The sequence below is a fragment of the Myodes glareolus genome, chromosome 12 (genome assembly GCF_982192425.1).
Source record: "Myodes glareolus chromosome 12, mMyoGla1.1, whole genome shotgun sequence".
In the NCBI taxonomy this organism is placed as follows: Eukaryota; Metazoa; Chordata; class Mammalia; order Rodentia; family Cricetidae; genus Myodes; species Myodes glareolus.
This window is the reverse complement of record NC_142037.1, coordinates 13,089,765-13,111,292: the sequence shown is the minus strand read 5'-3', so window position 1 is coordinate 13,111,292 and position 21,528 is coordinate 13,089,765. Positions and strand designations below refer to the sequence as shown.

Genomic DNA, 21,528 nt, shown 5'->3' with positions numbered 1-21,528 from the left:
AGGAGGCAGAGGCCGAGGACCTCTGAGTTGGAGGCCAGCCTGGTCTACAGAGAGTTTCAGGACAGCCAGGGCTACACAGAGAAACCCTGTCTTGAACCCTCCATCCGCCCCCAGAGCAGCAGGCTTATGAGGCAGGACTGGCAGGCCTCATGAATGAAGTAACGGTTAGTACAGAAGGAACACAGGGAGCGGTGCCGACCTTTCTACCTTCTACATGTTAGGATGCAGCAAGGGGCATATTTTTTAGTGAAATAATAATAATAAAAAAAGGCTCTTTGAGTAGCTAAATGACCAAATTTGAGAAATAAGAAAAATGGTTCCTGGCTGTGGTCAGGTTTCCTTCTGAGATTCTTAAAGGAAGGCATTAATTACTCCTTTCATAACCCAAACAAACTGTGACTATTACAGATTTAATCACAAATAGTACATGGTAAACTATAGAGCTATCAGGGATTTGTATGTATCCACTCTAACAGACACCATTGGCTCCACCCTGTAGCACAGTCCCTTAAGCAGGAAGGGTGCATGAGTATAAACAATGACAGGATTGCTTAGAGGCACATGGACCCCTAACTCCTAAGTCTCCCTTTCAAGGCCAGGCTCAGCATCTGGAACTGCTCCTTCTGCCCCTACTGCTGTTCACTGGTATTTCTTACAAATCCATTATTTTTGCAGCAAAAAGTTCCACGTCACATTCCACCAAGTTGCCCAAGGATTCCTGTCTTTTGTTATTATTGTTATTTGGTTTTCCCCCACAAAGTAAACTGCTAAATGGACACGTGTCTCCCAGAAACTCACAGGAGGTGGTAGAAGGCAGGTGAAAAACGAAACACTCGACTTCCTTTCATGTTAGCGTTTTATTTAAACCAATACAAGCACCATGCTTACCAAAGACTCCAAAATCAACATGCGGTATGAGCTAGCAGACGGAGCACAGCTGAAGGAGTATGCCAGTTGTCGGTTCTCTTAAACAACAGAGAACTGTGAAAATCCACAAGACTAAACCACCAATGCTTTAAGCCTCCTGAATGAGATTATATTGGACCATGAAAATCAGTGGGACTTGCCCTGGCATGTTGGTGATGTCAAACAATATTCAAGTATTTATATTCTAAAAAGCAAGACACTGTTTCTATCACAGGCTTAATGTAACTGTTATAAACATGACAGGAATATGCTCACTGATCTGAAATGTCAAATGGCCTAGCAAACATTTGCCTTGGAACCGTCAGCACGAAGAGGCCTAGGAGATTATTTACATTCTTCCAGAAATACAAAATAAGATTCATCCAGAAATGTTCGCAACATTTCTTCATATAAGTTGTAAAGGCTCAAACTTTATGGATTCCAGTATTATCAGTCCAGAGAACAAATAAAGAATACAACCATATTAACACTCAATAGAACTGATAGAATATACTCTACTCTCTACTTCCCAAATATTGGCATTTTAACCCTTATGAAAATATCTGTTCACTGGTCCACATACAGACTGATGCCCTCACATGAGTTTTACAAACACTTCTTCTGTGTACCTTCCTTAGTTTCTGTCTGGGTGGGATAAGAGCCAAGCTTAATTCGGCAATAAACTCCTCTAACTGGAAACCATTAGTGAAAGTGTCAGACCAGGATACAGTTTATGGCTAAGTTTGGCTCCTGAAAATAGGAGACAAAAAGGGAGGGGAAATGCTCACACACATTTGCTACAAATTATTTAGTAATGACAAACAATCTAGTTAACACCCCTCACACAAGAGAATGTTTAACTGCACTAGGCATCCAGTAAACTCTTCAGATAGGCAATTCGAACAGAGTTTAGAAGTCAATTAAACAAAACAGTCACCCAGCTTTTTTGCTAACATAATTGTTTCAATATCAGAACAAAGTGATTACTGCTCAGAACTTAGACATGTTGGAAGTTCAGCACAGTAGCCTGAGAACACCTTTCTTCATACACCACCCAGGTTGTCACAGAACTGCATTAAATACACCTGGTAATTCTGAGTAGGCTCTGACATTAGATGCTATGCACAACTTTGAGAAGATCAAAAATCTCCGAACCAATGCTGACTTAGAAAACCAAAGAGGTTCCTGGAAAGAGTGGCTTCCAAAAAGAAAAAATTCAGATTTAAGGCTGAGTAGGAATGGTTGTTCCAGAAAGACATGGAGTGTAAAAGCTGGAATTATGGAATTGGGAAATACTCTTTATGGAAAGGTAGAAAAGTAATAAAAATACTTTAAAAGAATGTAAATTTTAGCTAACTGGAAATGTACATAAATATTTGAGGAATACTTTGGAGCATAGGACTTACAAACCTGCATTATGGACAGGCAGAATAAAAATGTTCATTTGATGACCCAATCCAATGTGCTGCCTTCCAAAAGGCACACTTACTGGGAAGGGCTGGAAAAGCTCAGGAAGCAAGCTGCTGACAGCCGCGGTGCTGCTGCCGGAGGACTGGAGCATCCTGTGTACGGCAGGCCAGTACCATCGATCTGATGGAAGACCTCAAGATTTCCAAAACTAAGGTAAACGTGCAAGCCAAAATAAGGAGCCATATTAAAAATGTACACTCTTGTAGCATTACATTCAACAGCATACTTATGCAACCAGCTGAAACAAAACCTTATTTGCTTCATTCAAAAACATCAAAGTCACTCTCTACTTGGATCTCATTTGCTTTCTGTAGGATTAAAAGCAAGCTATTCTCTAGCCTGTAACAAAAAACCTGCATAGTATCTCAGACTTCTTGGGTGAACGTTTCTCATTCTCTGGAAACCGAAATAAAGGAACTTTTCCATTCATGAGCAATGCAAACACCTCCTTTAGCACTTGCAATTGCTTCCTGACACACAGGTTAATGAACACACAGCTGGGACCACAACACATGCTATTCCACTGTCAAAGTCCAACTACCTTTCCTCCAGTAAAGCTGGCGCAGAACCCTAAGCAAGACAAACAGTATGCAATGAACTGCACCAACGTAAAAATGCTTTTGCTAGGTTTTTGTTTGTTTGTTTATTTGAGATAGATAGGGCTTCTCTGTGTACCCTGGTTGTCCTGGAACTAGCTCTGTGGACCAGGTTGGCCTAGAACTCAGAGAGCTGCCTGCCTCTGCCTCCCGAGTGTTAGAATTAAAGGTGTGTGCATTACTACTGCCCAGCTCAAAATGATTACCTTCTTAATATAAGAATTTGATCTGCCTCTATAGTCTCTCTATTTTTCTTTTTAAATCAAATTACTATTCAGTAGTTTCCTACATGTTTTCTTAAGTGTAACGTAATATCTACAAGTAGATTAGAAGTTTTGCTTCCTAACAATGGTGCTACCATCTAACATGACTGGCTTTGTCCATAATAGAATTTCTTCTGACATTTAGGATAAATTGATATGTTGCTATTAACTATGACCAACATTTTAAGTAATGCTTACATATGGCACAAAGCTAATAGTAATTATACCCCAAATCATAATTCTCACCTACCACATATTCACGACTTTGGGCAGATAGTTGGAAGTTTAAAAATAACAAGTTGGTTTTATTACAAACTTCAGTTATACATCTTAGAAAATTGTTTTACTTGAACCTTTTAAAAAAGTATTAATTTCGCCAAATTTAGAATACTGGCAGTGTAGAAGTCTTAAGCTAACGTTAATGCTGACAAATCAAAGGCACAGTATTAACACATTTAAAACGGTGCTCAAAAGACATTAGGAGGTGCTTTATAGTGTTACCAAGCCACATTCTAAGTTCCCTGTTAGTGACATAATCAGGAATGAAGCCCTTGATTACACAACTCACCAGTTTCTTAGACTAGGATTCTATTTCTCATAAGAAAAAAACCTAATAATCCTAACTCTACCATAAAATCCAACTCACAGACCTTAAGAATGAGTGACTGATATAGTTTCTACACTTGATTACAAAGCTACAGGACACCAAGAGAGAAGGAAAACTTATGGACAGAGCAGCAGAAGCTCTACCAAATCACTGCTCTTGGCTCAGAATCGGCCAGGTTGAGACTTAAGCCCCAAGGAACCTGGATGGCGTGACAAGTGATGGAACGCTATTTGCACTTACAGACTGCCCATGCCCAGGGGTGGTCAAAGGAGGACTTGCTGTCTATCAGAGCCTAAAGCCACCTTCCACTAGTGTCTGAACCATAAATCACAGAAATTAGTCACGAGGGTGCACATCACCCCTGGAGAAAAGTGTCCAGCTAACAATGACAAACACAAGGCCACACGTCACAAAGTTCCGTTACTATGAAGATGATTTCTCCTTTGTTCAGACTGCACAAATGAAGACGTTTTCTTTACTGCAGGAAACAAACTGTAAGTAACAGTGCATTCTGAGGCATAAATTAACTATGTCTGGTTCCAGTATGGTCAGGTTAATACATAAATACTTTAGAAACACCGAAGCTCACACTAGTGGAAAAATCCAAGTTTCTCACGTAGCCATTCTTCAGTTAGGTCTTCAGTGTTTCTTATTTCAAATACCTTAAGGAAGGAAAAAACAAACTGAAGTCATTCATAGTCCATCCCTCTAAAAACCAAACCCTACATTGCACCGAGTATTAAATACCACGTTCTGTTTCCTTCATATTGGTCATGTAATCTGAGTAAATCAGATGTAACTTCTCAGTAATATTTAACTCCTTTTAAGTGCTAAATACTTAAGTTACCAAAGAATAGCAATCAAGATGGCATAAAACCTGCACTCTTAGAACCACAAATTCTAAACCAGCACACGCACGTTCAAAGAGTAATTCTGTCAACCTTGCCCATTAGAAAAGACAGCCAAGCATACATATCTAAAATCAACCCAGCGAGGAGCTGAAGAAACATAAGGCCGCGCTTTCACAGTCTGAGTATCAGATGTTAACACCAGCTGTTGACTAATCTGATGAGGCTACACTCAGAGTTGGAAGCTACAGTTCTCCAGCAGAAATGTGAGTTCAGTCCAGGAAGCACACGGCTAGAGGGAGATGAAGTTACAGCAAACAGATGGGATCTGGAACCAGATGTAAGTCAGAATCTTAGCTCTAACACGCAACCCTGAACAAGTCACTCACCTTCTGAACCTGCTTTTCTTTCTACCTTTAAAATGACACTTGTATCTGTGTGTGTGTGTGTTTGTGTACAAGCACATGCGTGCACTTATGAACCGTAGTATGTGTACGGAGGCCAGAGAACAACTTACAGAGTTGGTTCTCTATTTATACCATGTGTGTTCTAGGGATCAGAAGCAAGATTACAAGGCTTGGTGCTAAGTTCCATTATCCAATGAGTCTGTTTTCTTATTTACAGAAAGATGACCATCAATCCCAACACCTGTACAGAACGAGATGACGGCAGCTGTAGGAGTCATGTGCAGACTGCATGTCAGGTCTAGCACATTATGGTGCAGACAGTACCAAAGACCCAGTAGCTTTGCGGTTACCATGATCTTTGCTTTTCTCCTTCTTCTTTTAGGATAATCTCATTATGTGACCCAAAGTAGCCTTGAACCCCCGGTGCTGGGTTTACAGGCATGTACCACTATGTGAAGCTACTCACATTTTGAAAGTTACTTTTTAAAAATCAAATTATTTTAAAAACACATTTTGGTTCAAAGATTACTATAGTTCTCCTCCTCCTAATACAAAGCTTTATTCTGTGCAGCACATCAGTCACAGGGCTTCGGCTAGAGAAGACCCGTCTGCAGCTGCTGCCTGGCTATGGCGCCGTCCTCTACAGGAGGCGTGTCGGCACAGGCACTACCTTGGTCAGCTCAGCGGTCTGGACCAGCTTGTTCTTGCTCCCCGCGTACATCATCTGCTGCTCCGGCTTGCACCCTGGAAGACACAGCACAGAAACGGGTGGCTTTAGGAAGGGTGGTGGCTTCCATTACCTTTGTCTTTCACAAAGGTCTAGTCAGGATTCCCTTTGCTACTAAGTTTACAAAAGTCTTGCTCTAAATGCATATGGCTACACTGTAATTCTTCCACTGTATACTGTCTACACAAAGACAGACGACTCAAAGTTAAAATGGGTCTAGATCTCCCATGGGCCCTGATTTTCAGTCTTGACACTTAAAAACTTTATTCAGCACTATTCTAACTGACATAGTAAAAATACCATCTTATTACATGCAGATCCCTAGTACCTCCTTTTATGTGTAGTACCACGACCGCACAAAGATCACATACTAAACAAGATTAAAATATATACTTCTGATTCTAAAAGGTGCCATTATATTTATGAATCATTAGAATATATGATGAACTCAGCAATTACACTTCTAGGAATTAACTGGCAGAGATAAGTGAGTCCCGAGAGACAACACTTTATGGTACCCGCTCTAGAGTGTATAAGGTGTGTGCACAAACACACACATCAACTGACCTCAGTTTAGGCTACTCAACAACTTCATTTTTATACATAGCAAAAGGCGGTTCAATAGGATCAAAGCCAAGTAGACATTATTAAAGAAAGTGACTTACCAACAGGGCTGGAGAAAATGAAGCACAGAGGGTAAGAGACTCTTCCATCATCATGCTGGTATTTATAACTATATACAATGAAGGTTTTTCTCAAGTTAAAGAAACTAAAGCCTCTGCTCTAAGACAGGCAACGATCAACACCTGGAGCTAGTGAACAGCCTTTTTCATTCAATCTAACACCACGCTTTTGATATCAGTCTACAAAACAGGCCCCAAGGACAAATTATAAAATCATGCAGCCTCTCAAAAAAAACTTGTTAAAAGTACAGTTTTAATTTTTCTTTATCAGTTTTTATTATGTGCACATTAAAGAAAAAGTTTTTAAAACGAAATCTAAATGCATCAACTTTCCTTGTTCCTGTCTACGACACGCATAGGTATTTTAACTGGGCCGGGGTCATGGTGTTTTGTTGGCGTCTTAGCAGTCTTATATGCAGTCCTCTGCTCACAGCTGTCCTCCATCTCCCTCCTCCAACAGTCCCCCCATTCTCTTTGCAGGCCATATAAAATATATCTTTCGAAAGCTGAACAAATGGGTTCATAAATAAAATCCTGATGACTAACAAAAATTGTCCCAAACCACTTAGAGAAGGATATCGAGGTTGCCGCTCAGGTAGTTCATCTTTCAGTTCATCTGGGGAGACGCCCTGGCAGCATGGAGAAAAGAAACTTTGAAGCATGTCCTTACCCAAAGATCCCCTGAGCACCCAATCTGCTAAGAGCTAGGAATTCGTTATCACATCACAAAAGCGCTTCTATCGACAAAGGGCTAAAGGACAGTGTTCCCACTGTGCTCATGATCCACTGTCAGGAAACACCGGGTGACAGTGACAGAAGCAGCAGCAGAGGGAACAGCAACTCCACCAGCCCCTCCAGTGGCCGGCTTTAGTGTGACAGCACTCTGCACACAGCTCACGAGCCACGAGCTGACTCATCTTTACTAGGTACAGACCGCCAGCTCCTGCTTACCATGCTGGATCTCATTAGTGCTTTACAGAGGACAGTTAAATCAGCAAGACAGTGTGGAACCAATATTTAGCCCATGCTTTTCATGCATAATTAGTACATATTTAAGGAGGCCCAGAACGTGTTTTAGTACATGTAACAAACAGCATTGTTTAGACAACAATAATGGAATAACTATAAAAATTGTATTTAGCACATTGAACAAACCTCAAGTTCTTCATCCAGTACCACCAGGCGCTTATCTTTGTCAATCTTCACTATAAGGGAAACAATATAAGTGTGACTCTAGTGACCTAGACTACCCAGCCCATGCAACCCATGCAGCTCTAGTCTAGATGGAGGGAGGGAAGCACCTATAACTAAGGCATCAAGAAACACAGCATAAATACACTTAGGTATGAGCTTTTCCACTTCCGGGTACAATTCCCAACATGGAACTTGCTTATTTAGACTCTTAACAGCTCCTCACATGGACTGTATGGATGGAGAATTTCATGACTCCAGAATATCTTTCGAAATAAAAAGAGGCTTGGAAGACTAACTCTGACCAAGACTCTATGTGCAACGTGGTTAAAACTGCCAAAGAAGAGCTGCCCAGGGCTCAGAAGAGAGAAACCCCAAGACCCATAGCTTCTCCAACATTATAATTTCATGGCATATGGTCATTAGTCTAAGGAAGTGAATTACCAATTCCACCTCTGTTCAAATATATTCAAATATAAATGATATAATCGAAACCTAAATCAAAGTAAACTTAGACCACCCATGCCTTTATTCTTTTCTATCTGTGTAAAGAATAAACTATGTTGGAGTTTGTACTAAATTCACATTAAATCCTATGGGCATACAGTGTGACTTCAAACAGTCTCATTTGTTGGGGTAAACAGCACTATTGCATTTTCCCTACTAAGAACCATATGGCCACTAAAAACAAACAAACAAACAAACAAAAAAACACCATAAAAGGGGACTGGAGAGATGGTTCAGAGGTTAAGAGCACTGGCTGCTCTTCCGGAAGTCCTGAGTTCAATTCCCAGTTCTCCCAGTAACCACATGGTGACTCACAACCACCTATAATGGGGTCTGATGCCCTCTTCTGGCATGCAGACATACATGTAGAGCGCTCATACAACAAAAATAATAAAACAAATAAAAGAACCATATGACCACATGATAGTATTTATTTATAACAGAACCAAAATTCATAAGGTGTCACCAGTTGATGATGGATCTGTTAGGCCAGGTCTATACTTTTACATCTTCAGTCTCTCAACCTTCCTTCACCTAAATCATTGCCCGCAAAGTATTAGCTACGAAAACAGGTAAAGCCCTCTCCACAAAACTGAAGTAACGTACAGTTAGAAGGAGGCCAACGCTGAACTTTACCATTTGGGTGTGAATGTTAGCCCCTGAGAAAGACAAAAAAGTCACTACAAATGGGGACCTCATTCCTAAGGGACCAAGACAATCAGCTTCTGAGCGGAGTTGGTAGTGACCTGGGGGGTGGGAGGGAGGGAGCACAGTCTTAACTTGCAGAGGTGGCAGTGACAAGTACAGCGGACAGGAGAACTGTTACTTTCTAAAGGCCTGGCAGAGTCAAAGGAACTGCAGGAAAACACAAACCACATCATAGAGTTTCGAGGCAACTTCAGCTTACTTATAATGGCAGCATTGTGGGTTTCTTTTCGAAAACGAAACTTTCTCAGCTTTTCCACTAAATCTTCAGCAACATCACAAACCACCAAAGACTCACTCTACAAGAGAGAGGGGGATACATACACTTAAAATGCCATGACTTCAATATTTGTGCACGTTAAAGAACTTTCAAATCTACCGACTTTTGGATCTACGTGGATTAGTCATACCTGTTCATCTCTAATGTGAGCTTCACTTTAATCCTGTTTGGCTAATAAATATTTCAAAAACCAGGCACATACTAACAAGCATTTTATGTGAAGTGAGAGGTAGGGCAGAAACATGGAAGTGAAGGACCGTCACCTGCGTCAGATAAGCAAGCACAGGATTTCATACTGCAGGGCAAGAACAGGAGAATCATCTTACTTTTTGGAGTTTCACAATTATGAAGAAAATAAAAATAAACCTAACAGTAAAAATGAACAATTTATATCTTAGTTGACTATAAAGATATAAAATTAGCTATTAAGAATGTACAAAAGGAGAGCTAGAGAGATGGCTCAGCAGTTAAGAACACTGGCTGCTCTTCCAGAGGTACTGAGTTCAGTTTCCAGCACCCACACTGGTGGCTCACAGCCGTCTGTAATGAGATCTGGTGCCCTCTTCTGGTGGGCATGAGGACAGAGTGCTCCTGCATATAAAATACAAACATAAATAAATCTTTAGCCAGGTGGTGGTGGCGCACACCTTTAATCCCAGCACTCAGGAGACAGAGGCAGGTAGATCTCTGAGTTCGAGGCCAGCCTAGTTTACAGATCAAGTTCCAGGACAGCCAGGGCTACACAGAGAAACCTTGTCTTTAAAACACAACAAAAGAATGTACAAGAAGACAGGTAGTACTCTGGTGACTGCTCACTCCGATCCCCCTTGTAGTATACTCAATAATCTATTTCCTTGAAAAAGAGGAACAAATGTACAAAAGCAAAAGCAGATGAAATAAATATAAAAGCCAAAAGAAATGCTTAGAGATTATGAAGAAATAATAACAGATCTTCCCCAGAAATCATCAAAAGCTTTCTTCTTTTAGTGGTGCAAGTTACTGCAACAAGAGAACAAAAATAGTTTTATATTTTTATTTAGCTTTGTTTTTGCTTTTGTTTTGCTGTTTGAGAATCTCGGTAAGTAGCCCTGGCTGGCCTTGAACTTACAACCCTCTTGCCTCAGTGTCCTAAATGCTAGTACTACAGGGCATGGCTATGACACCTAGCTAGCTGTTTTGTTGTTTAGCTAGCTGGCTTTGTCTTCAGGTGCACAGATAGAAATTCTATGTGCACATACATCCATTTATGTGAATTTGGGCATACATGTGTCACAGTGTACATGTGGCGGTCAGAGGATGACTCTGGGTGCTAGTCTTAGCCTTCCACTATTTGAAACAGGATCCCTCTGCATACCGTGTGCAAAGGTTAGCTAGCCAGTGAGCTTCTGTGCATTCTCCTGCCTCTGCCTCCCACCTGACTGTTGGATCACTGAGATTATGGCTTTTCATAGTTCCAGAGCTTCAAACTCAGATCCCGTGTTTGTACAGTAATTACTTTAAATACTCACCCATCACCCCAGCCCTCAGCTGGCTGATATTTGACAGGATCCCCCCCTCAAGCAGCTGGCTCAAACTTGTGATCCCCCTTGCTTTAGCCTCTCCAGTAGTATAGATATTGCAAGTGTGTGCCACCATGCCATGCTGTGATGCTTATAGTGGGTAAAACTGCAAAATCGGTCAGGCAAGATGGTGGACAACTTTTATGCCAGAAGAAGCAGGAAGATCTCTGAGTTTGGGAAAGGTTGGAGCTACAGTGTGAGACCCTATTTCCAAAAAAGGAAAAAAAATAAATAAAATTAATTAAAAGAACCTTGCAAATCATACCAATGTGGAGAGCAGAATAGTGAAATCCTATGTATTAATCATTCAGCTCCAATCACTGCCATCTGCATTCGCTGCCCACAGGACATCACTAAGCCCAGTGGACGGTCTCACCCAAAGGTCATTCACCTGGAAACATTGTACTATTCGTCACTTGAAGACATTACATGTTATGAGAAACATAAACAGCGTAGTCGTTCTGCTTGAAAAACTCTCCCAGAATTCTAGCCTCCAACACCTAACTAATGTCCAAATTCCCTCATTGTTTTACATTTTTTACAGTTGGTTTGAGTCAAGCTGCAAAAAGTTCACTTATTTTGGACTTTTCATATAAGTTTCCCCTTCCCCTTCAGGAAAATCTGGACAATTCTCATCAGAACCTTAAAGCACCAAGGCTTCCAATCTTAAATTTGAAAAAAAAAAATGTAATGGAAGCCTGGGTGCTTGATCTGTTGGACTAAAGACAGCATCCACTAAAGCAGGAAATGGCTATCACTTTAACTATCCTTAAAATTCTCAACTCTGATATCAGTAAGATGTGGCGTGTGTCATAGGACGTGCAATTACACAAACAATCAGGAAGTATACATCAGCCAAGGGCACTAGCCAACAGAAAATACCACTGCTGGGATGTATGTTTAGTCTTCTAACTGTTTTTAGAGAGATGCTAAGTCATAGGGAACTTCTGAGGCTAAGATTCAATCTTCTTTGATCAAAAATATAATGAAGCTAATAAAAACTTTTGATTTTTATTTAGACAAAACCAATTTGACATACGAGTCTTACCTTTCAGCTCTGATAATGAGGGCCACAAGTATAAGCGTGACATCATTGAGCCAGGAACCCATGAAAACACGTTCAATGTGTTTGGTAGCTACTTGCCTCATGTGACCCTCAGCACGGTGAAAAAGATGAAAACATGCTTTGATTTAATTTGTGTAATTCAGTGTATTTTCTCCCTTCCCAAAGCCATGACAAAACCCCATTCTACAAGAAAGACTCAGAAACCAGGAATGGTGGCACATGTCCAGCATTTCAGCACTTAGAGGCTGAGGCAGGAGGATCAACTGTCTCTTCTAAAAAGGAAAGGGTGGGGAGAGAAGGGAATGGACTCAGCTTGGTCAGCTATTACTCATGTTTACATTGGGAAGCGGTTCAGAATGAGTACAAGGATATAGAGGCAATTCTAGGTGGTAAATGTTATTTAAGATAGTTGAGCTTAAACGCCCCATTTATTGGTGTATTCAATAAATGAACAGTTAATGAACACCAACACTGTGGTAAGTGCTAGCTTACATGATAGTCTAGTAGAGAAGAGACCTACATCAAAAAGACCAGGCAAAAATTTGTAGACCGGTCCCTATGATAAATGCTAGCATGGAGAAGCACAGATGCTTTGAGAACTGACGGTGGTGAAGAACACCACGGTCACAGGAAAAGCCATCTAAAGTGACTGAAGTGAGCATAGCAGCCCAAATCAAGAGACCATAGTGTGACTCGGCTGCCCACAATGAACAGGAGTGAGGACCCAGGCTACGGCCTGGAGGCACTCAGATTTCTATTCCATCGGCAAATCGAAGCTGTCAACAGGCTGTATGTATTGTGGGGAAGGCAAACACGGCCATATTTGAATTCTGATAAGATCATATTTGTTTTGATATGCAGCAAACAGGCAGAGAGCCAGGAAGAACACAGCAGCACCAATTACCATTTCGGATAAGAGGTGACAAGCCGCTGAGGCTGAAATCAGCATAAGGAAGAACTGAGGAACATCAGTTAAGTTACCCTGTGTGAAGCACAAGGCTGACTCCTGCTTTGTGCTCCACACCCTTTCACTTACACTAACACCATCCCCATTTAGCAGGAAATGTTAAGGCTCAGACAGGCTACAAGCATCTTCCCCCAAATCTAAGACATAGAGAAATCTAAGACATACAGGTAGTGGACCCAGGAAGCAACCAGGTAGCCTGGCAGCTATAGCGCTTTCCCTTAATCACTACATAGGAATTGGGCTAGATTCAATAAGGAGGAAATAAAGGCTTACAAAGACAACTTCTAGACTTCTGGCTTCTGAAACAGACACAAATGGCACCTTTAGTCAAGTTACAGAATTCTGGCTGAATGAAGATCAAATGTGGGGGCAGGGGGGGCTATGCGTTACTTTTGGACAAATTGAGGAGCCTCTGTGGTATCTGTGTGGTGAAGTGTTTCCTGAGTATATTTATTTTGCTTTTTTGTTTTTGCTTTTTTTTTTTTCAGGACAGGGTTTCTCTGTAGCTTTGGAGTTTATCCTGGAACTACCTCTTGTAGACCAGGTTGACCTCGAACTCACATAGATCCCTCTACCTCTGCCTCCCGGAGTGCTGGGATTAAAGGCCTGCGCCACCGTCGCCCGGCTTTGTTTCCTGAGTATATTAACCAAAAAGTGGAATATAACTTCTGGTTGGATCTCAGAAGTAAGGTCAGAGATAGAAACGCATAGGTCAACTCAAAGGAGATGGTAACCGGAGGGAGGAATTCAGCAAAAGGAAATACAATAGAGAATGAAGCCTCAGGATGGAGCCTAGCTAGGGTTCTTAGGAGCACAGTTCAGGAAATGGAGAACGGAATCCAAGGAAAACAGATGCAACAGCAGGAGGAGGAGCAAAAGTCAGGAGTTCTGAATCCCAGAAGCTTAGGGGGAAGCATGGCGAAAGGAATGCTTCTAGCAGGAGTGTCAGCACCCTGGAATGTGGTTTAAAGGTCGTAATAATGAAAACCAACGACTTTCCTGGGTTCAATGACCACGGCAAGACCTGCTAGCGCCTAGCAGCTAGATGGAAGTGGTTCCCAAGAGAGGAGTTACAGAAAACAACAATGTTCTCCTGTTGCTGTTTCCATGGAACTTGATCGTATTTTAAAAAGCACGTTGGGAGGGATCCAGAAGATCCTTGATGGCAACTGACTTAATTCTCCACTTTTATCTTTACGCTTGGGGTCCATAGTCAAGGAGAACTGAAGCCACGGACCAAGACGCAGCAAAACTAAATCTCTGACAGTTGCTTACAGGCGAAACCATAGAACCTCCGGTCACATGGGTTCCAATGGCCTCGACTTGAAGAAAGCAGGAATAGGGTTCTATGCAGCGGGAAACAGGGAGAGGCAAGCAGAAAGAAGCCTGGGCGAGGGCAGAATGCAATCGGGAACCCAAGCGCTCGCCGCCAACGCCGCCCCTCGGGTCCAGCCCATCCCGCCGCGGGGACCACAAGGGCCAGACTCCTGTCCACTGAGGCCACGTTCCAACCGGCGGCCCGCGGCGGGGGGTCGTCCCGGCCGCCGCTGGAAGTCGGGAAGGGCCTGCGAGCCCGCCCAGCCCCGCGGTGCCGCCCTCCGCGCCACTCACCATTTTCCTTCTGGCCGTCAGCGGCCCGCCGCTGAAGGATCTCTCGGGCCCCTTTAAGAATGGCTCGGCAGCCACCTCCCTTCCTGCCTCGGCTGGCGCCCGGCTCAGCCTCCCTCCACCTAACTACGCGGCTGCTGCGGTCCGCACGTGACGGCGGACGGCGGGAGACGAGGTCCAAAATTCAGCAGAACGCTTGTGCTAGCGTTCCCAGAGCTTCTTAAAGAAGCCTGTTTCGTTCCGCCCTCACAGATACCGTGGAATGAGCTCAGCCTCGAGGCGCAGGTTCTTGGAACGTTTAAATTTTCTACAAGACTCAATGGCAGAAATTTCACGATGACAAACCCGAGTCAACGATTTTAGTGGTAAATGTGCGTGTTGACTACAGCTTACTTCCAGATTTAATGCTTTTCAAACGTAGGCACGGTTTCCATCCTTGCACCTATCCCAGAGCGCCGTTCCTGACCTGCCAGCTTTCCAGAACTTGCTTACATTTCTTTTCCAACTAGAATTCACATACTGAATAAATGGTGATCGGTGTTGATTACGAGGACTTTTACTTCCAAGTCACTGCCAGATTGAATTCTAAAACTGAAGTACGTCAAAATTACGACCATTTTATTACTACTGGTATTCTGAAACGAAGATAAATTTGTCCTCCTATGAAAGAATACAAGAAAGGCTATGTGGATGAAAGGGTTGGCAACTTTACGGAAAAAAAATTGTGAGAGATTTTTAAAACACTTCTATTTAATATCCCTTTGGAACTTTCTCCTTGGTCGTGAAGAAATAATTATTATCATCAAAAAATTACTAGAACTGTGGCATTAGAAATTCAAAATCAAGAAAGAATGGGGGTTGACGAGATGGCTCAGCGGTTAAAAGCATTGGTTCTCTGGGACCCTGGTTGGCGCTCCAGAACCCATCCACGTGATCACTCACAGTGTAACTCCAGCTCCGGGGTCTGAGGCACTCCTCTTGCCTCTAGGGCCACTGCATGCATGTGGTACAAGCAGGCAAAACATCCATACACACAAAGTAATAAAATAATTTTTTTTAAAAAAGAGCAGAAGACTGAAAATAAAGGAGGGAGGAAAGAAAAAAGAAAAGCAAGCAACAACTTTGATTTCTAAAAATAGAGTTTTGGTTCTCCAAAACACAATCACATTTTTTAAAAAAACAGACATTTTCTTTTCTTCTCTTTCTACTTTTCTTTTAAATCTTATTTATTTTATGTGTGAGTGCTCTGCCTGCACGTACAACTACAGGCCAGAAGAGGGCATCAGATCCCATTATAGATGACTGGGAGTCAGCATGTGGGTGCTGGGAACTGAACTCAGAATCTCTGGAAGAGCAGCCAATGCTCTAACCTATGAGCCATTGCTCCAGCCCTAGAAAACCAGACATTTTCAAAACAGGGGGTCATATACAATTTTGAAGTCATTATAGCATTTTTTAAAATCCAGATATCGGTAATGGTAAATGTGGGATTTCCTATATACCACACCTTAGGGAAGCTGAGACAAAGTCATTAGCAGGAAGGAAAAGCATTTTGCTTTGGATTTGTGGAAACTGGGAAGAACAGCTTTATTTCTGTAGAACCTTACTTCCTGTCCTGCCTTTTCCCCTCCAGCCTGAAATGGCAGAGGGGGAGGTATAGTCATAGAAGGATCCAAGTGGGTGGGGTATTAGAGAAAGTCCTCTTCTCTGGGGAGAAGCCTTGAATTAGACTTTATACCATTTTTAAAATGGTAGAGATGTATTTAGTGGCAGAAGTGGTCTAATCTGCTATCTTAAGATACCTCTGAAACCAGTTGCGACATGTAGGAGACTCTGTATGTTCCTATAACACGCCCCCTTCCCCGGTAAAGCAGAGACAAGCAGTCTAACAGGCCTGTAGAGCTTAGGGCTTGTATGCTTCTGTGGGGTTTCCTGACACAGGTCAATGGCTGGAACCCCGGACCTCAGCCGTGGGGATGCTCTAGAACAGAAAGCCAAAAGCTTTCTTCAGCGTGGTGAGGACCTAAATGCGTGGTACAGAGCTGAGCTCTCATTGTCCTGCCTCACCCACCGCAAGGTCCCGTGAGCACTTGCTGTCATCAAATTCTCATTTTAGGAGAGGCAAGAAACAAGGGAGGAAAGAAAGGGGAAGAATGAGAATTTTCTTGAAAGAGACCAGATTCTTAAAAGGGGAAACTCAAGAAAACCCAATTCCCTTTTTAAAGTCTTCATGGATGTGTGCGGGTTCATATGTGTGCCACAGTACATGCCTCCCAAGTACACATGGAGGTCAGAGGACAAGGTTAGGTGTTGGTTCTCAGCTTCCATCTGGCTGGCCACAGGAGCTTCTTGTTGCTGTTCTACATGCCAGACTACCTGGCTCAAGACCTGAGGATTTGCTTGTCTTTTCACCTTGCCACAGAACCACTGGGTCATACACTCAGAACCACTGGGTCACACACTCAGAAACACTGGGTCACACACTCAGTCTGGCTTTCACACGGATTCCGGAGATCTGAACTGATGCCTTCACCATTGCGCAGGCCAGCCCTTTACACACGGAGCTGTCCCCCAGACCCAACTATTAATAGGACACTCAGTTTATAGTCTAAGTTCCCATTGCTCTCTCTTCCTTCACACCCATACCATTTGTTCAAGAACAAAACTAGATCAGTTAGGGCTGGCAAGATGGCTCAATCAATAAACCGCTTATATATTGGTGAAGATCTGTCGTTCTAACACTGGGGAGGCAGTGGGCAGTGATGAACAGTGATGTGGAAGTGTAAGCCAAAAGTGTAAGCCTTTTCTCCGCAGTTTGCTTTGTGGTCATGGTGTTTCATCACAGCTATAGTAACTCTAACTAGGACAATAGGTATAGCCAGCTCTGGGATCTGCACATAGTTTATTTCATTAATCTTAAGATTAGCCACATCTCTTTAGCTAGACACAATAATGCTTACCTGTAGTCCTAGTTACTTTGGAGGCTGAGGCAGAGGACTACATGAACTCAAGAGTTCAAGATAGACTGGGTGACATAGTAAGTTCCTATCTTTTTATTTTTAAGATTTAATTGATTTATGTCTATGCATATATATGTGTGAGTGCAAATGCCTGCAGAGGCCAGAAGGCTGCACCCAATTCCTGGGGACTCTTATTCTCGAGGGTTGCAAGCTGCCCTGTGAATGCTTCTCTGTAAGAGCAGTCAGTGCTTGTCAGCTGCTCTCTAGCCACTTCAGTCCCCATCTTTAAAATAGGGGTGGAGGAGTTGGAGGGATGGCTCAGAGGTTAAGAGGTTAAGAGCGTTGGTGGTTCTTCCAGAGGTCATAAGTTCAGTTTCCAGCAATCACGGGGTGGCTCACAACCATCCATATACACAAAGGTGTATATGCACATAGAGCGTGTACCCCTTAGCACTTCCCATCCTCCACACATACTCTATACTTCTATGGAATCGGTACCTGAAAGGTCCTACTGTCTTACTTTTATTCTCAGCGGTAGGGTAAATTTGAAGCTTGAAGTACTCTAATTTGAATTAACCTCACGTTTTGAGGGGAACCTTCCCAGGCCTTATACTTAACTTCCTCATTGTAACTCTGTATTTACACTGTTAGAATGGATCTCCCGAATTGCTTTCATAAACCTGCATCCAACACCAGTGTGTGCAGAAGATTAGCAATGCATTCCATTTATGATCTGTGCTTAGAGAAGAACAGGGATGAATGGCAACAGGGGAAGGGGAGAGAATCTGTCAGAGCATAATTAGGCACATTCCATAGCACCAATTCTAATTGTTCTTACTAATAAAAACCCAGAGTTAGCTTTCAGGGGTGGAAGCTGAAGGATCATAGAAGCAGAGCAGCCAGCCATGGGAGAGTTCTTACCTCTACTAATGCTCAGACCAAAGGGGCGATGCTGTCTCTACAAAACCTCACACTGCATCCACCTCTATGATCCTCAGACTGCATGCTCAGACTGAATCCTCAGACTGCATCCGAGCGCCTATCTCTTCCTGCCTTATATTCCTCTCTCCACTCAGCCTTATCACTCCTGTCTCCACCTACCAAGTGCTGGGATTAAAGGTGTGAGCCACCAGTCTGACTCTGTTTCTCTATGAGACTGGGTCAATCTAGTGAAGTCCAGGGTGGCTTTGAAAACAGAGATCTCTCTCCTGAGTGCTGGGCTTAAAGGCGTATGCCACAACTGCCTGGCCTCTTGGATAACTAGTGATTTAGCTCTGCACTCTGATCTTCAGACAAGTTTGATTTCTTTGATTACAAACAAAATATCACTACAACATTCTTTTACCGGCAGAACTCAGAACCTCAATTCCTGTTTCTCTTCTATGTCCACATGCTATGATTAAATTCTATAAACCTTGTCTAGGACAGACTTCTAGTTTCCTCTGCATCTCCTTTTTTAAGTATTAAAACTCTGGTCTTTAGCTAAACACATGATTTCCTTGAGCAAAGCCTATAGTTTTTAAAATTTCCTTGCAGCTAAATTCGGACGTAAGGCTGACTTGTGGTCAATGGAATATGTAACATGTCCCTAGAACCTTCTTCAATGAAAGTTGCCTCTCATTTTTCCTCCTCTATGCTAACAAGGATGCAGACATGGTGATGGCCCCTGGATCAACTGCATTAGATCATGGAGAGACCTGAGGAATAGGGGTCTAAATAGTGGAATAAAATAGAAGGAGTCTAGGTTCCTCCCACAACAGAACACAGTCTTGGCTTCTCACTGCCATGTCTGGACATTCAGAGGAAATTGTAATTATATCCCTCTTGGTTTTCTGTTATTCACAGAAGAAAAAACCCTCTAAGTAGAATCTACTTTTCTGAAAGTCCTTGTCACTATCTTAAGGAGAATTAGCAAGATTTCTTACCTGGGCTTTTGAAATAATCTGGTAGTTGATATCCCAGTACTTACACACACCCTGCTGTCCTTCCCATCAGTTATTTTGTACACTAGCCATAGTGATTTGTAACATGACGGCCGGCTTGTTGGGGTATCTGTTCCCGCCTGGTACCCCACAACCAGCAAGTCCCAGAGAAAATCAATCACATAGAGATCTCTATAAGTTATAAAGCTGATTGGCCCATTAGGTCAGGCTTCTTGTTAACTCTTATAACTTATGTTACCCCATTATCCTTATCTATGTTAGCACATGGCTCAGTACCTTTTTCAGCTGGGCAAGTTACATGCTGCCTCTTTGGTGGTCTGCGCAGGAGTGGCAGAGGAACCTCCCTGCTTCCCAGAATTCTCCTGTTCTCATTGCATCACCTCTACTTCCTGTCTGGTTTTCCTGCCTATACTGCCTGCCTGGCCAATCAGCGTTTTATTAAAATATGATTGACAGAATACAGACAATTCTCCCACACCAGTTATTTATTGAAATTTCAGATACATTGTCAGCCTTGTGTTTCAATTGTTCTTAAAGGGTACAGGTAAGCAGTTAACACGCAAGACTCCTATTCGACCAGGGCCCTACATTTCTCCTAGTTTCCATACTTCACCCTAACCTTTCAGTTTCTCAACTTCCATCTCCCGGCCTTTGTCTGTGTTAAAGGGGCAGGTGTGCCCAACTTTTTGCCATTGCAACACAATGTTGCAATTTACAAAGTTCATGCTGGAGAACTGAATTAATGGAGTTAGAAAAAAATGCAAAAGAAACATTCTTTCTGTCTCCAGACAAGGTTTCACACAACCCAGGCTGGCCTCAGACTCACAATGTAGCCAAGGATAACTTTGAACTTCTGAACTCCACCTCCCTTGGGCTGGAATTAGAGTTATGCACCACAGAGCCTGGTTTTAGTAAGTACTGAGAATAGAGCCCAGTCTTTAAGTATGCCAGTCAAGTGTTCCATCAGCTACATCCCTAGTCCTCATGTAAGCTTGCGGTCTTTTGTTGTGGTTGGGATGCAGCCATAGCTCTTTTGTCTGTTTGCATCCTACAGGAGCAGGTTAGACAGGCGGTGTCTTCCCCTCCTCTTCCTTACTCCGGCAAGCCTGCTTCTGTCAGCTCTCATGCCAAGCATCTGCTTTCTATCTACCTCAGATTCTTCCACTTCCCCCACTTTAAGTCTACACAGCCCTTTTTCCCTCTTCTAACAGAATGTGGCATGTTGTCTTTCTTTTGTTCAAAGCTCTTTGGTTGATGTTTATCTTTTTCCAGTAGATGATGTGTTTGTTTTTAAACCACAGTGACAACATTCCCAGGAGAAACAAGAGGGGAGGTTCATTTGGCTTACGGTTTCAGAGGTTTCAGCGTATGCCTGCTGACTCTGCTGTTTCATGGTAAGAACAGAGTATCACGGTAGCAGGGTATGGCAGATCAAAGCTGATCACCCCATAGCAGCCAAGAAAGAGATGGAGAAAGGGACAAGAAATGGCTATCCCATGGCTATTACCCCAGTGACCAGATAACTCCAACTAGGCCCTACCTCAAATTCCACCACCGCATAGTAATGTCATCAAATTATGAACCCATCAATAGGGTTAGTCTGCTGGTTAAGTCAGAGCCCCCACATTCCAATCAAATCTCTCTCTCTCTCTCTCTCTCTCTCTCTCTCTCTCTCTCTCTTTCTCTTTCTCTCCTCTCTCACAGTCCAGGGCTTCTCTCTGGCTGGCCTTGAACTCACTATGTAGACCAGGCTGGCCTCGAACTCACAGAAATCCACCTATCTCTGCCTCCCTGAGTGCTGGGATTAAAGGCATGTGCTACCATTGATCAGTATACTGATTTGTTGTTTTTGTTGTTGTTATTGTTGTTGTTTTGAACCAGGATTTCACCATACAGTTCTGGCTGGCATGGAATTTGATGTGTAGACCAGGCCGGCTTGAACTCACAGAGATTCCCCCTATGCTCCCTCCTGTGTGCTGGGATTTGAAGTGTGCACACCAAGCCCAGGCAATGCAGTCATCTTTAATGATCAGATCCACCAGCGAGGATCAGACCTTTACCACTGCCTTCGGAGAGACACTTTAAGTCCAAGACAGTGTCATTGCCATCCTCCTCTACCTGCTGTCCTTGCCTTCCACCATATGGCCCCAGGGGACTCAAGTGGGCCATCAGGCATGGTGGCAAGGGCATTTAGGCATCTTAAATCTTTTTACTGTAGGGCAATGGAGTTTGAGC

The 21,528-nt window shown here is 42.9% G+C and overlaps 1 protein-coding gene across 1 annotated transcript; it reads right to left on the bottom strand.

The window, feature by feature from the left end:
* Positions 1–838: 838 nt before the first annotated feature.
* Positions 839–14,571, bottom strand: Gmfb (glia maturation factor beta; the record flags this gene model as incomplete). The annotated part of the gene is made up of 6 exons (XM_087895865.1): positions 839–4,504; positions 5,768–5,841; positions 6,490–6,575; positions 7,087–7,136; positions 7,663–7,712; positions 14,394–14,571. Coding segments are annotated over 6 exons (510 nt in total), but the record flags the coding sequence as incomplete, so codon positions are not given.
* Positions 14,572–21,528: the final 6,957 nt, after the last annotated feature.